Below are 13736 nucleotides of genomic sequence, written 5' to 3'. Positions count from 1 at the left end.
CCTCTTCTAAAGGTGGGGTCGGTTTGGATTTTTTAAATTTTGCAGTGTAGACGTAGGATAAGATTTCCTAGCCAGTGTTGGTGCAGAGGGAAGAAATTACGACTTACCCGCAGTCGCTGTGGAAATCCACACATCCAATGCGTCCCCAAATAGTGCCTGACCTGTGATGGGCAGGTTCTCCACACTTTTCTTGGATTCTGCATCCGCAGACCATTGGCGTACCCAGAGTCCACTGCGCGCGGACACTGCCATGGAAGTAGCCCTTGCATTAAGCAGGCCAATGTCCTTCATGGCCTCTACCATGAAATTTGCAGAATCCTGTTTGTGACGTAAAAACAAGTCATAGTATCTAAGTCCTCTAGTAAGGTGCCTGACCACTTTACTATGGCTTTAGAAATCCACGCACAAGCTATAGTGGGCCTTAAAGCCACGCCTGTAGCAGGGTATAGTGATTTGAGCGTAGTTTCAATATTGCGGTCAGCCGGCTCCTTTCTGGCGGTTGAACCAGGGACAGGTAAAACCACCTTTTTAGACAGCCTAGATACAGAAGCGTCTACTATAGGTGGGTTTTCCTACTTCTTCCTATCCTCTTCAGGGAAAGGGAAAGCAACGAGAATTCTTTTAGGGATCTGGAATTTTTTCTCTGGGTTTTCCCAAGATTTTTCAAACAAGGAGTTTAACTCCTTAGAAGCCGGGAAGGTAAGTGAGGATTTCTTATTTACTGTAATATAAGATTCCTCTACTTGTTCCGGAACCTTCTCAGAAATATGCAAAACATCCCTAATGGCTTCAATCATTAGCTGTACCCCTTTAACAAGGGCTACACCCCCCCCCCCCCTGCATATCCTCATCACCGTCCCCTGTATCAGAGTCGGTATCAGTGACAGCTTGCATTATCTGGGCAACTGTACGTTTTTTGGGGTATGTAGGTGGGGTTTTAGATGAAGTAGTGGGAGCTGAATACTTCAAACCCACTACAGATTGTCTCAAAACCTGCGTCTCTTTCTCTGTATGTGACATCCTTGTTGAAATCTGGGATATCATTCCACTTAAGGAATCCAGGGGTTCGGATTCAGAAGGCTGAGACAGGATATTGCAGTCCTGAGTACATGGAATAGACTCCTCAGGAGAAGATACACACTCTGCAGCACAGGACACAGAGTCCTTAGACTTGGTAATGTGGATATACACACACACACACACACACACACACACACACACACACACGTAAATGTCAGACACAGTTTCCCCCAGAGTACCTTCAGAGAGTCACAGAGTATAAGGAGCCAGCCACACAGCGCCCCTGTAGGCAGTTATTATGATAAAAGCCCGTCACTGACTGACTAACCTTAATAGGGAGGGCAGCGCTCCCTGTCAGTGTCCTAGTTCCTATGATCTGTAGGGAGAAAATGGCGCTGGTGAGTGCTGGATCCGCTGAGAGGAAGCCCCGCCCCCTGTAATGGCGCGCGGCTTCCCGCACTTATTGTTTATACTGGCCTGAGGATTTGTGTGTGATAACAGTGGGATTAGGCCCTGTTACTATGTGACCAGTGTAGGGTTAATGTGCTGGCTCAGGCGCCCCTTAAGTGCTGCATGTGTATGCTGCTGAGCCTTCCAGGAGCGCAGCTTTGTCAGAGCTGCGCTCCAACCCTTGTGCCGCCATACCCGCCAGCGACCCAGTAACCGGGATGCCGGCACTATAATCACCACTCTTCTTTCTTCTGGCTCTGTAAGGGGGTGGCGGCCATGCTTCGGGAATAAGTGGTCGCCTCGTGGGCTTGCGATCAGCACCCTCAGGAGCTCAGTGTCCTGTCAGCGGAGTGGAGAACCATTATCTCTCCATTAAGTTGGTTCCTACTCCCCCACTAGGTCCCACGAAGCAGCGAGGCTGTTGCCAGCAGCCTTCCTGTAAAACAACAAACTCTAAACTTTAATAAAATAATAAAACTAAGAACACTCGTAGGAGCTCCCCTAGCTGTGACCGGCTCCTCCAGGCACATTTTCTAAACTGAGTCTGCCAGTGGCTCCTAGTGGACCCGTCTATACCCCATGGTACTAAATTGGACCCCAGCATCCTCTAGGATGTAAGAGAAAAATGAAACACACAATGTGTAGAATTGTCTGCAAGTAGATGATCTTGGCTCAGCCCACCGTATCCCCAGAAAGAGAAGGATGGTGTGTGTAAAAAACAGCGTACCCCAGCTCACAGATAAGTCACACCAGCTGTGTGCATAAAGGTATCTTTGTCTTCATTAACCACTTAACTGACGATTTATTTCGCCGAAAACCTCTCTGAAATTGTCGGGTTTTTTATGAGTGAATTAGGTGAAGAACATGAATTTAACCCTATTCCAAAAGATTTTAGTAAAAAAAAAAAGGAAATAAAATATTTATTTATTTTTACATTTTTTCAAACATCGAAACATTGATCGGGAACATCACGACCATCGGAACATTGCGGCTTTCATTTTGAAAGTCGGTACAGCCTGCAGGTATACAGGGTGGGTCTGGGGGTGGTTTTGGGGGGGGAGGGGTAATTTCGACTCCCAGCGGCTGCCGTTGTCTGCAGCCACTGGAGGGGGAGATCCTGCCATGCTGACCGATCACTAGCGATTGGCAGCATGGTAGACACAGGGGGAGAGTGCAGGAAGGCAGAGGGACCTTCCGGTACCTCTGACTGTTACATTCTTGGTGCTCTGAACAAAGAGGTGTAGTGTAGCAACTCCAAAGCACCAGAACATGACGCTGAAATAATGGCCAGGTGTGATGGTAACCCCTAGCAACCTACCTCCGTTGTTTCACCCACGTGGTCAGTTTACGCCTGTGAGACTGTGGTTTCTTGGGCCTACGGCAGCCTCGTTTGGAGGGCGGATTAGGTCAGCCCAACTCCGATGCCCCCAGGTCTTAATGTGAGACAAGTCGTGAACCGAGACGGGATGATAACAAGGGGACCTCTAACTAAAGCAAACAGAAGCCTAGGGGCTACTAAGAAACCTAAAACTAAATATATGTGCAGCACGCCACCAAAGAAGAAGAACAACAAAGGTTCCACTGTCCACACCCTACACGGCACCGTCATGTACCGGGAGGAAAGTGAGAGCGGAAACCTCCACAAAAACACCAGTAACAAATGAACACAAGGACTCAGCGACCAAGGCCGCAAGACGCGTCAGAAGCCGCTACTCACGAAGCCGGGAGAGAACCCCGCGATGACTGTTACAGGTACACTCAACTAGAGAACTGGAAAGATTCCCACGACCGGCTTCTGAACTCCTGGACTCAGGACCACAGGGAGCTGGATCAACCAGATAACAGCACGCTGGACAATGAACTCTGCAGGGCAGGAACAGCATACAGGAAGCTATCACCGGCGAGGCTGCAATGTGCTGGTTCCAATAAAAAGGCCCTGCTGACCAATAACAGAAGAGCCAGCAAGACCAGCCCCCAGACCCTAATTGATAGTTGTCGTGCAGCTGCCCTGCTGCACGAACAACTAATCAGGTACAATCAGTATCTGGCAACGGGGAACGCGGTCCGCCAGCGGCGTCCCCGTTGCCATGGTCCCGGCGGCTGTGGACGCCTGGCGTCCTAGCGTTTCCAGGGAACCGGTGGCTACAGCACGCACGGCGCCCTGGCATTGCTAGGTGCCAGTCGGGCGAAGAGGGAGGTGCGGCGGCCGTGACCATCGCTCGGCAACCGTCGGAGGGGCGCCACGGACCGCCGCGCCTAACAAGATGTACACCAGGATGGGCAGGATATTGGTGTAGCTGGCGCTGAGGAGGAAGTTGACCATGAGGATTCTGATGATGATGTGTTGGTTTGAATAAGGCACCAGTGGAGACAGTTGTTGTCCATGGGATGAGAAAGCCCATTGACATGCCTGGGCAAAATACAAAAAAGCCACCTCTTCGGTTTGGAATTTTTTCTCCACAAATCTGTAAAACAGGTGTCAAGCCGTGTGTTGCCTTTGTCAATCTGTAATAAGTAGGGGTAAGGATGTTAACCACCTAGGAACATCCTCCCTTAAATGTCACCTGCAGCTCTTTCATCAGAAGTCATTGTCAAGTTCAGAAACTTTGGGTGAGAGCGTAAGCAGTCCACTGACACCTAAATCCCTTCTTCCTGTTGTACCCAAGCTTCTGCAAGCCACACCACCAACTCCCTCAACGTCAATTTCCTACTCAGTCAGGAACGTCAGTAGTCCTGCAGGCCATGTCACTGCCATGACTGACGAGTCCTCTCCTAACCAGGATTCCTCTGGGGGATCCTTGAGTGGTATGCCTACTGCTGCTGCTTCCACTGCTGTTGTTGCTGCTGGGAGTCGATCGTCTTCCCAGGGGCGAAGTTAGAAGACCACTTGTACTTCTTAAACTTAGCAATTGACTGTCCAGCAGTCATTTGTGAGGAAAATGAAATATGACAGCAGTCACCCTGTTGCAAAGCGGATAACTGAGGCCATAACAACTATGCTGGTGGTAGACGTGCGTCCGGTATCTGCCATTAGTGCACTGTGATTTCAGACAGTTGATGGACATTCTGTGTCCCCGTACCAAATCCCGTCTAGATTCCACTTCACTAGGCAAGCGATTCCCAGACTGTACAGGGACATTAAGAAAAGTTGTCCTCTGTGTCCTTAAAAATGCGGATGTACCCAATGTCCACTTAACCACGGACAAACTAAGGACTACATGACTGTGACAGTACACTGGGTAGATTTTTTGCCTCCCACAGCAAAAACAGCAGCGGCACCAGTAGCAGCATCTTGCAAATGCCAACTCATTCATAGGCAGGCTACGCTGTGTATCACCAGTTTCTGTTAGAGGCACACCTCTGACAACCTCTTACGGAAACTGAGGAACATCATCGCACAATGGCTTACCCCACTTTCCTACGACTCCCCTGGGGATTTGTGATATCGGACAATGCCGCCAATTTTGTGCATGCATTACATCTGGGCAAATTCCAGCACATCCCATGTTTTGCACATACAATTAATTTGGTGGTGCAGAATTTTTTTTAAAATCGACAGGGGCGTGTTGGAGATGTTGTCGATGGCCCACAAAATTGCATGCCACTTTTGACATTCAGCCACTGTGTGCCAAAGACTGGAGTGCCAGCAAACACTCCTGAACCTGCCCTGCCATCATCTGAAACAAGAGGTGGCAACGAGGGGGAATTCAACCCTCTATATGCTTCAGAGGATGGAGGAGCAACAAAAGGCCATTAAAGCCTATACGTCCACCTATGATACAGGCAGTGGCGTAACTAGAATTTTTCCCCCCCCAAACCAAAATATTCTCTGGCACCCCTCCCCCCACCCCCCATAATTGGCTCTAGCAAAGACGCGCACCACAAAAAGGGGCATGGCTTTGCATAAAGGGGTGTGTCATTGCAGGAAAAGACTACCTTATACCCCAGTTTTGCAACCTGCACGCCCAGACATTGACTACCACAGGAAAACATTACTCCTGATTCATGCCCCTTACATTATTTGCCATTTTACCTCCATATAGTAATGCCCAGGATACATTATGCCACATACTGCAATGGCCCTTAGACATTATGCCACACACAATAATGCCCATGACACAATATGCCACATACCATAATGCCCCTGACACATTATGCCACACACCGTAATGCCTGTGACACATTATGACAGGCATCGCAATGCCCGTTATACATTATGCTACACACTGCAATGCCCCTGATACATTATGCCACACACTGCAATGTCCATGATACATTATGCCACACACTGCAATGACTCCGAGACATTATACCACATACCACAATGCCCATGATATAGTATACCACACACCGTAATTCCTGTGACACATACCGCATGCCCATTATACCCTATGCCACACACCGCAATGCCCATTATACATTATGCCACACTCTGCAATGCCCCTGAGAAATTATACCACAGTGCCCGTGATATAGTATGCCACACACCGTAATGCCCATTACACATTATGACACACACCGCAATGTCCGTGATACATTATGCCACACACCGTAATGCCCATTACACATTAAGTCCTAAAGTAAGGCTTCTAATTACTTTTAAATTACCTGCTCATTGCCAGGGGTTTAATGCTCAGGGTCTCATGCTCGTTGCCAGGGATTTCATGCGGTAGGTGTTATGTTTGTTGCCAGATGTATCATGTGCTGGGTTTCAAGCTTTTTGCCAGGTAATAATATTTGTTGCAAGGGGTTTCATGCACTGGGTGTCATGCTCGTTGCTAGGGGGTAATGTTTGTTGCCTGGGATTTAATGAGCTGGGTGTTGTGCTTGTAACCAGGGGGTAATGATTGTTGCTAGGGCTGTGCTCCCAGTGCCACATATGCCTCCAGTGCCAGATATTCCCCCACAGTGCCAGGTACACATATACCCCCGCTGCCAAATATGCCCACCCCAGTGCTAGGTACACATATACCACCAGTACCAAATATGCTCCCCCAAGTGCCAAATATGCCCCCTAGTGACAAATATGCTCCCCCCGTGCCATGGACCCCCCTATCCCCGCTGCCGTGCTGTGAGTTTTGGGAAGGAGGACACAGAGGGCACAGCTGCGCCTCTCCTGAGTCCTTCCTGCGTTTCCGGCGGCAGCGGTGTGTCTGTCAAATGAAGTGCCAGTTTGTAAGCCAATCAGAGCTCACAAATGGGCACTTCCTTAAACATACACGCCGCTGCCGCCGGAGATCCAGGAGGAACACAGGAGAGACACGCGATGTGCCCTCCATGTCCTTCCCAGCAAAAATGAGTGGTGGGAGCTAGGGCGCCCAGCAGCCCTGCGCACTTCCAAGCGATCGCAGTGGCTGTGGACCCCTAGTTGCGCCACTGGATACAGGCAAAGGAGGAAGAATACACCTGACTCAAGCGCAATGGAGAATGATTCCCGTGTTTTGCAAAGTTCTCAAACCCTTCAAACTTGTCACACGTGAAGTCAGTTCAGACTCTGCCAGCTTGAGTCAGGTCATTCCCCTCATCAGGATTTTGCAGAAGCAGCTGGAAAAATTGAAGGAGTATCTAAGACAGAGCAATTCCGGTAAGTATGTGGGACTTGTGGATGGAGAGTTAATATCTAAAGAAGGCTTAATGTGTGGCGCACTCTTTTTTGTTTGTTTCATGAATAAATGAAGACATAACTTTTATTATTTTTATTTAAGATAGATTTTTCAATAGGCATGACATAAGGCAATTGATTGTCACACTGGAAAGACAAAAAATTAATGAAAGATATAAAATAATTTATATACCAGCACTACCTATGTATGGGTATATGGGTAGAGCAATAATTGATATAAGCAAGTGAAATAGAAAAGGGATTTAAACACAGGTTTTATTTATCAAATTTATGAGATCCTTTCACAACGGGATTGTGACCTCAGAAAAAAAACTGTTTTACAGCTGCGCCCTGCAGAGCATTACTACTGCATACAACCTCAGTGCTCCCTGCAGAGCGTTACTACTGCATGCAACCTAAGTGGCCTTTTCTGGTAACCACTATGTGTTACAATGACCACTTTGTTACTACCCGTAGTGTATCACACATTAAGACCGTGTTACTACCTATAATGTATAACAGTGGGATCATTCTCACAAGCACAAAGAAACATATATGTTCAATTCAGCACATATGTAATAATATTGGTATTGAGAGGAAATGTTTTCCTATAACAAGTATATCATTGTAAAACCCAGGCACCGATGTGATGAAGCAAACATGAAACGTACGTCATCGGAAGCTCAGACGTACACTCTCTCTGGGTGTGTGGATTTCAAACCCGACCCGGCGTCTGTGCTCTCGAGCAGCTCCCAGCGCAGCGTTACATGTCTCCTAGTGGTACTGACACCGCTCTCTGCACAGCGCTACAGATTCCCAGCGGCATTGACACTGCAGCCAGCATTTCGGGCAGGTACTCAGAGCGGCTCTCTCATTCCCAGGACACCGCTCACCTCCTCTGCAATGTGTACCCGCAACAGGGGAGGAAGCGACTGATCCCGGGGACAGCTGAAGCTGCTGCACTTTATCTTTCCTTCTGCTCTGGTGCTGGTGCTTTCCCTGCTCTCATTGTTCCCAGTCACTGCCCCACGGCACATGGGATAAAAGTAGAAGGGGGATTCAGCCTATATACACCAGAGCTTCTTTATATCTATCAGAGGAAGGATCTCTATCATATATAACAGCATATATTATCATTATTACAGGCTGCTACTCTCTCCCCAGCCTCATTCATTCTTCAGATGTTATATTTCTGTAGCGGGTGCTGGAGATACAGAATGGTGGTTCTCCTGATTTGTGGACTCATTACATACAGACGTCATTACTAGTCACTGGTTACTACTCGTTATCTGACTGATTTATATTTATATCAGGCGTCACTCAGTGATTGGCAATAGTATTGTGTAGATACATGTTGGGACAACTTAGCAGGCCTTTGGAATGAAACAGGCAGAAAGCTGGATATTATCTATGCACTAACCTTGGGATAATATAATGTATACCTCGCTCTGTGACAGGGTTTCATATTGTATACCTTGTTACAGGGAATATCCCTTCTCAATAACAATATTGTCACAGAAGTGATACAAATGTGTAGAATTGGATATGCATGCCTTAGAGAACTGTGCTCTGTTACAGGGTTACACATGATATGCTCAGTCACAGGAGAACACCTTTTATTACCAACAATATTGTTTTATTCAATGTGCATATCTTTGTGATGTGGTCAATTATCAATTTATATATGTACTGAATGGGTAACACATGTGATTGAGGATTCTGCTCTGGTACAGGGTTTTACAATGATATACTTGTTATAGGAAAACATTTCCTCTCAATCCCAATATTATTACATATGTGCTGAATTGTACATATATGTTTCTTTGTGCCTGTGAGTATGATCCCACTGTTATACAGTATAGGGAGTAACACTGTCTTAACGTGTGATATGCTACGGGTAGTAACAAAGTGGTCATTGTAAGACTTAGTGGTTACCAGGAAAGGCCACTTAGGTTGTATGCAGTAGTAACGCTCTGCAGGGAGCAATTAGGTTGTATGCAGTAGTAACGCTCTGCATGGAGCACTTAGGTTGTATGCAGTAGTAATGCTCTGCAGGGAGCAATTAGGTTGTATGCAGTAGTAACGCTCTGCAGGGAGCACTTAGGTTGTATGCAGTAGTAACGATCTGCAGGGAGCACTTAGGTTGTATGCAGGAGTAACGCTCTGCAGGAGCACTAAGGTTGTATGCAGTAGTAACGCTCTGCAGGGAGCACTTAGGTTGTATGCAGTAGTGACGCTCAGCAGGGAGCACTTAGGTTGTATGCAGTAGTGACGCTCTGCAGGGAGCACTTAGGTTGTATGCAGTAGTGACGCTCTGCAGGGAGCACTTAGGTTGTATGCAGTAGTAACGATCTGCAGGGAGCACTTAGGTTGTATGCAGTAGTAACGCTCTGCATGGAGAACTTAGGTTGTATGCAGTAGTGATGCTCTGCAGGGAGCAATTAGGTTGTATGCAGTAGTAACGCTCTGCAGGGAGCAGCTGTAAAACAGTTTTTTTCTGAGATCACAATCTCGTTGTGAAAGGATCTCATAAATTTGATAAATAAAACCTGTGTTTAAATTCCTTTTATATTTTACTTGCTTATATCAATTATTGCTCTACACATATACCCATACATAGGTAGTGCTGGTATATAAATTATTGTATATCTTTCATTCATTTTTTGTCTTTCCAGGCTGACAATCAATTGCCTTACGTCATGCCTATTGAAAAATCTTTCTTAAATAAAAATAATTAAAGTTATGTTTTAATTTATTCATGAAACATAAAGAAAAAAGAGTGCACCACATATTAAGGCTTTTTTAGATATAAGCCCACAAGCATTTTTTTCTAAACCCCCTAACCAGTCATTGCAATTTGCTTAATGGCGCACCTCCAACCAGATTAGCTAATCTTTGGTATTAACACTTTCGAATTATTCCCTCTATCGGTTGGTTCATACATAGAAGGATCATAAAACAATTATCATTTGGGCCTGTGCATAGTCCCTCAGACTTAACGACTTCCCCGGAAATACTTGTGGATGGAGCCCTTCATTCGCTTTGCCAGGATTCAAGGGTGGTCAATCTGTTGAAATCAGAGCACTACATTTTGGCCACCGTGCTCGATCCTAGGTTTAAAGCCTACGTTGTATCTCTCTTTCCGGACACGAGTCTGCAGAGGTGGAAAGACCTGCTGGTGAGAAAATTGTCAGCTCAAGCGGAACGTGACCCGTCACCAGCTCCTCCTTCATTTTCTCCAGCAACTGGGGCTACGAGGAAAAGGATAACATTTCCGAGCCCACCCGCTGGACACAAAAGTAACAATACAAGTGACACATTAATAGGAAATGGTTTCTGTCACCATAGCGACAATTATCTGGAAATAAGATAATACACAGACACATAAAAAGACCCAACGGAAATCTTTTGTTTTTAAACAACTTTATTTCATATCTTTAATACACAGATTTTTCTCTATATTTTAAACTTGAAAAATACTTTACTCTGCACAACATGGATAAAATATCCTTTAAATCACAGAAACAATTCAAGTTACATTATAGTATTGCAGGCAAGTAAAACAGATACATATCAGGAGAGCCAAAACCCTATGGGGGTCATTCAGACCCAGCCGCAATAGCGGTCCACAGCAGTTTGCTGGTGGTGGCAAAATGCATATGCGCAGCGGCTGCGCAGACACACACATTGCGGTCGCATCTCTGAGGGGTAAATGCGTGTGGGCCGGGACCATTTTCCGGGGGGCTGCGTGATGTCACATCTGTGTTCATCTCTGATTAACCCCCTATAAGCTTCCAGAGTGCACCTCATATCTCATCTTTTCCAAGTTACTACAAATGATATGAGATCGGTAGCAGCACTACTTTCAGGATTATTACACAGAACACACATAAAGGCTGACACAGCAAATAACAGTAACACATACAAGGGATTAATTAGAAATAAGGAAGCATAATCATCATTAAGTCTAATTATCAACTGATTCTGTGCGGAACACATACACCTCTTTACTGCCTCCAGCAGCCCCTGGTACTGTACTGTGACCATCCATCCTGTCTCCCCCCACCACTGCCACCCGCCCTGTCTTCCCCCCCTACTGCCACCCAGTCTCCTTTCACTACTGCCACCCGCCGTCTCCTTCCACTACTGCCACCCACCCTGTCTCCCCCCACTGCTGTCACCTGCCCTGTCTCCTCCCACTCGTCCTGTCTCCCCCCACTACTGCCACCCGCCCCATCTCCCCCCACTACTGCACCCACCCCGTCTCCCGCCATTACTGTCACCCGCCCTGTCTCCTCACTACTGCCACCTGTCCCATCTCCTCCCACTACTGCCACAACCGGTCACACCCACTACTGCCACAACCAGTCACACCCACTACTGCCACCCACCCTGTCTCCCCAATAAGGCTGTTACCACCTTATTGCAAAAAGCATAGGAGATAGGATAAGAACCTTAAAGAACAACGCATGGCAATGATGAGTATACTCCAAAATAAAATAGTTCCTCACCTGAGTGATGTCTATTGTGTGCAACAAGAGCAGATTTATTTCTCAGAGTATAGAAATGGCTTCTGTGTGACTTTGCTGATGTCTAACAAGAACTGATTTGTGCGCAAAACATTTCCCACACTCAGAACATTGAAATGCCTTCTCACCTGTGTGACTTTGCTGATGGGTAACAAGTTGTGATTTTTGTGTAAAACATTTCCCGCACTCAGAGCAAGAAAATGGCTTCTCACCTGTGTGACTTCTGTGATGTATAACGAGATCTGATTTCTGTGCAAAACATTTCCCACACTCAGAACATGGAAATGGCTTCTCACCTGTGTGACTTCTGTGATGTATAACAAGATGTGATTTACTTACACAACATTTCCCACACTCAGAACATGGAAATGGCTTCTCACCTGTGTGACTTCTCTGATGTTTAACAAGATCTGATTTCTGTGCAAAACATTTCCCACACTGAGAACATGGAAAAGGCTTCTCACCTGTGTGACTGCGCAGATGTGTAACAAGTTGTGATTTACTTACACAACATTTCCCACACTCAGAACATGGAAATGGCTTCTCACCTGTATGACTTCTGTGATGTATAACAAGATGTGATTTACTTACACAACATTTCCCACACTCAGAACATGGAAATGGCTTCTCACCTGTGTGACTTCTCTGATGTTTAACAAGATCTGATTTCTGTGCAAAACATTTCCCACACTGAGAACATGGAAAAGGCTTCTCACCTGTGTGACTGCGCAGATGTGTAACAAGTTGTGATTTACTTACACAACATTTCCCACACTCAGAACATGGAAATGGCTTCTCACCTGTGTTACTTGTTTGATGTAAAACAAGATGTGATTTACTTATACATTTCCCACACTCAGAACATAGAAATGGCCTCTCACCTGCCTTACCTGTGTGTGGGTTAATAGGCTTTGTGTTCTGTGTAAAACATTTGGCATCTATAGAACAGGGAAACACTGTATCTACTGTCAGAGCTGTAACAGATGCACCAATATCAGAGTGATCAGGAGAACATTTCCCAGGATCAGAGGGATCAGCTGATAGAGCTGGATGTATAATTGGGGTAATGGGGTTATCTCCTGGAGAATCCTGTCTACTGTCATTATCTTTTATGTCACAATCCGGGGATAACATTAGATGTCCTTCTGAGATATTCCTGCTTGTGTGACCATCTGCTGGAAATAAAATACATTATGGAAATGTGACATTTTCTGTAACAACATTAATCTTGTAAACAATAGAAGACGACTCTCTGGGACACTTAATTGTAAATGTGTGTGTATAATAAAACATAACTTTTAATGAAGGCTTTATAATATTGTGTCTCAGACTATCATTGTGTCCACCCTCCTGAGAACTCACAATAACAAATGTAATATTATAATAAGACTTAGATATATCTCTCTCTTGTACTGGTAACTAACCATGAAGTATAAATGGAGACGTAGTCACTCACCAAGTCCTATGTCAGCACCAATGTAAAACAATGGATGGGGAACATATCGTATGAATTGGAGATACTAGATGAACAATAATATCAGTCATATGAGCTGATGGATCAGAGAAATGTCTCCTAACGTTACTCCTGGAAGCATTGGTAAGGTAGCATTCCTTTATGTGTGTGCTCATACGCTGGTAAGCCTGTACATGTGTTACTCGCCCTTATATAAGGTATATTGCTACAGCAGAGTAGGTGTGGAACAAGGTATTTTACATGCAATACACCATATAATACCCTGTAATCATCATCATCTGCTAGGTTATAAACTACTTTCTCTTACGTCCTAGAGGATGCTGGGGTCTATTTAGTACCATGGGGTATAGATGGGTCCTTTGGGAGCCACTGGCACTTTAAGAGTTTAATAGTGTGGGCTGGCCCCTCCCTCTATGTCCCTCCTACCAGACTCAGTTTAGAAAATGTGCCCGGAGGAGCCGGTCACAGCTAGGGGAGCTCCTAGGAGTTTTCTTAGTTTTTTATTTTCTATTGTTAGTTAGGTACAGGGAGGCTGCTGGCAACAGCCTCCCTGCTTCGTGGGACTTAGTAGGGGAGGGGGGGAGTAGGAACCAACTTCCTGAAGAGTTAATGGCTCTCTACTCCGCTGACATGACACTGAGCTCCTGAGGGTGCTGATCAC

General features: G+C 45.9%; 1 protein-coding gene across 1 annotated transcript in view; it reads right to left on the bottom strand.

The window, feature by feature from the left end:
- LOC134984539 (oocyte zinc finger protein XlCOF6-like) overlaps positions 1–12773 on the bottom strand; it is a 139232-nt gene extending 126459 nt beyond the window's left edge. The window contains exon 1 of the mRNA XM_063950100.1: positions 11730–12773. Within this exon, the coding sequence (XP_063806170.1) occupies positions 11730–12735 (1006 nt within the window). The 5' untranslated portion in view covers positions 12736–12773. The remainder of the gene's footprint in view (positions 1–11729) is intronic.
- Positions 12774–13736: the final 963 nt, after the last annotated feature.

Source organism: Pseudophryne corroboree (assembly GCF_028390025.1).
Source record: "Pseudophryne corroboree isolate aPseCor3 chromosome 3 unlocalized genomic scaffold, aPseCor3.hap2 SUPER_3_unloc_60, whole genome shotgun sequence".
NCBI lineage: Eukaryota > Metazoa > Chordata > Amphibia > Anura > Myobatrachidae > Pseudophryne > Pseudophryne corroboree.
This window is presented reverse-complemented; position numbering and strand designations above follow the sequence as displayed.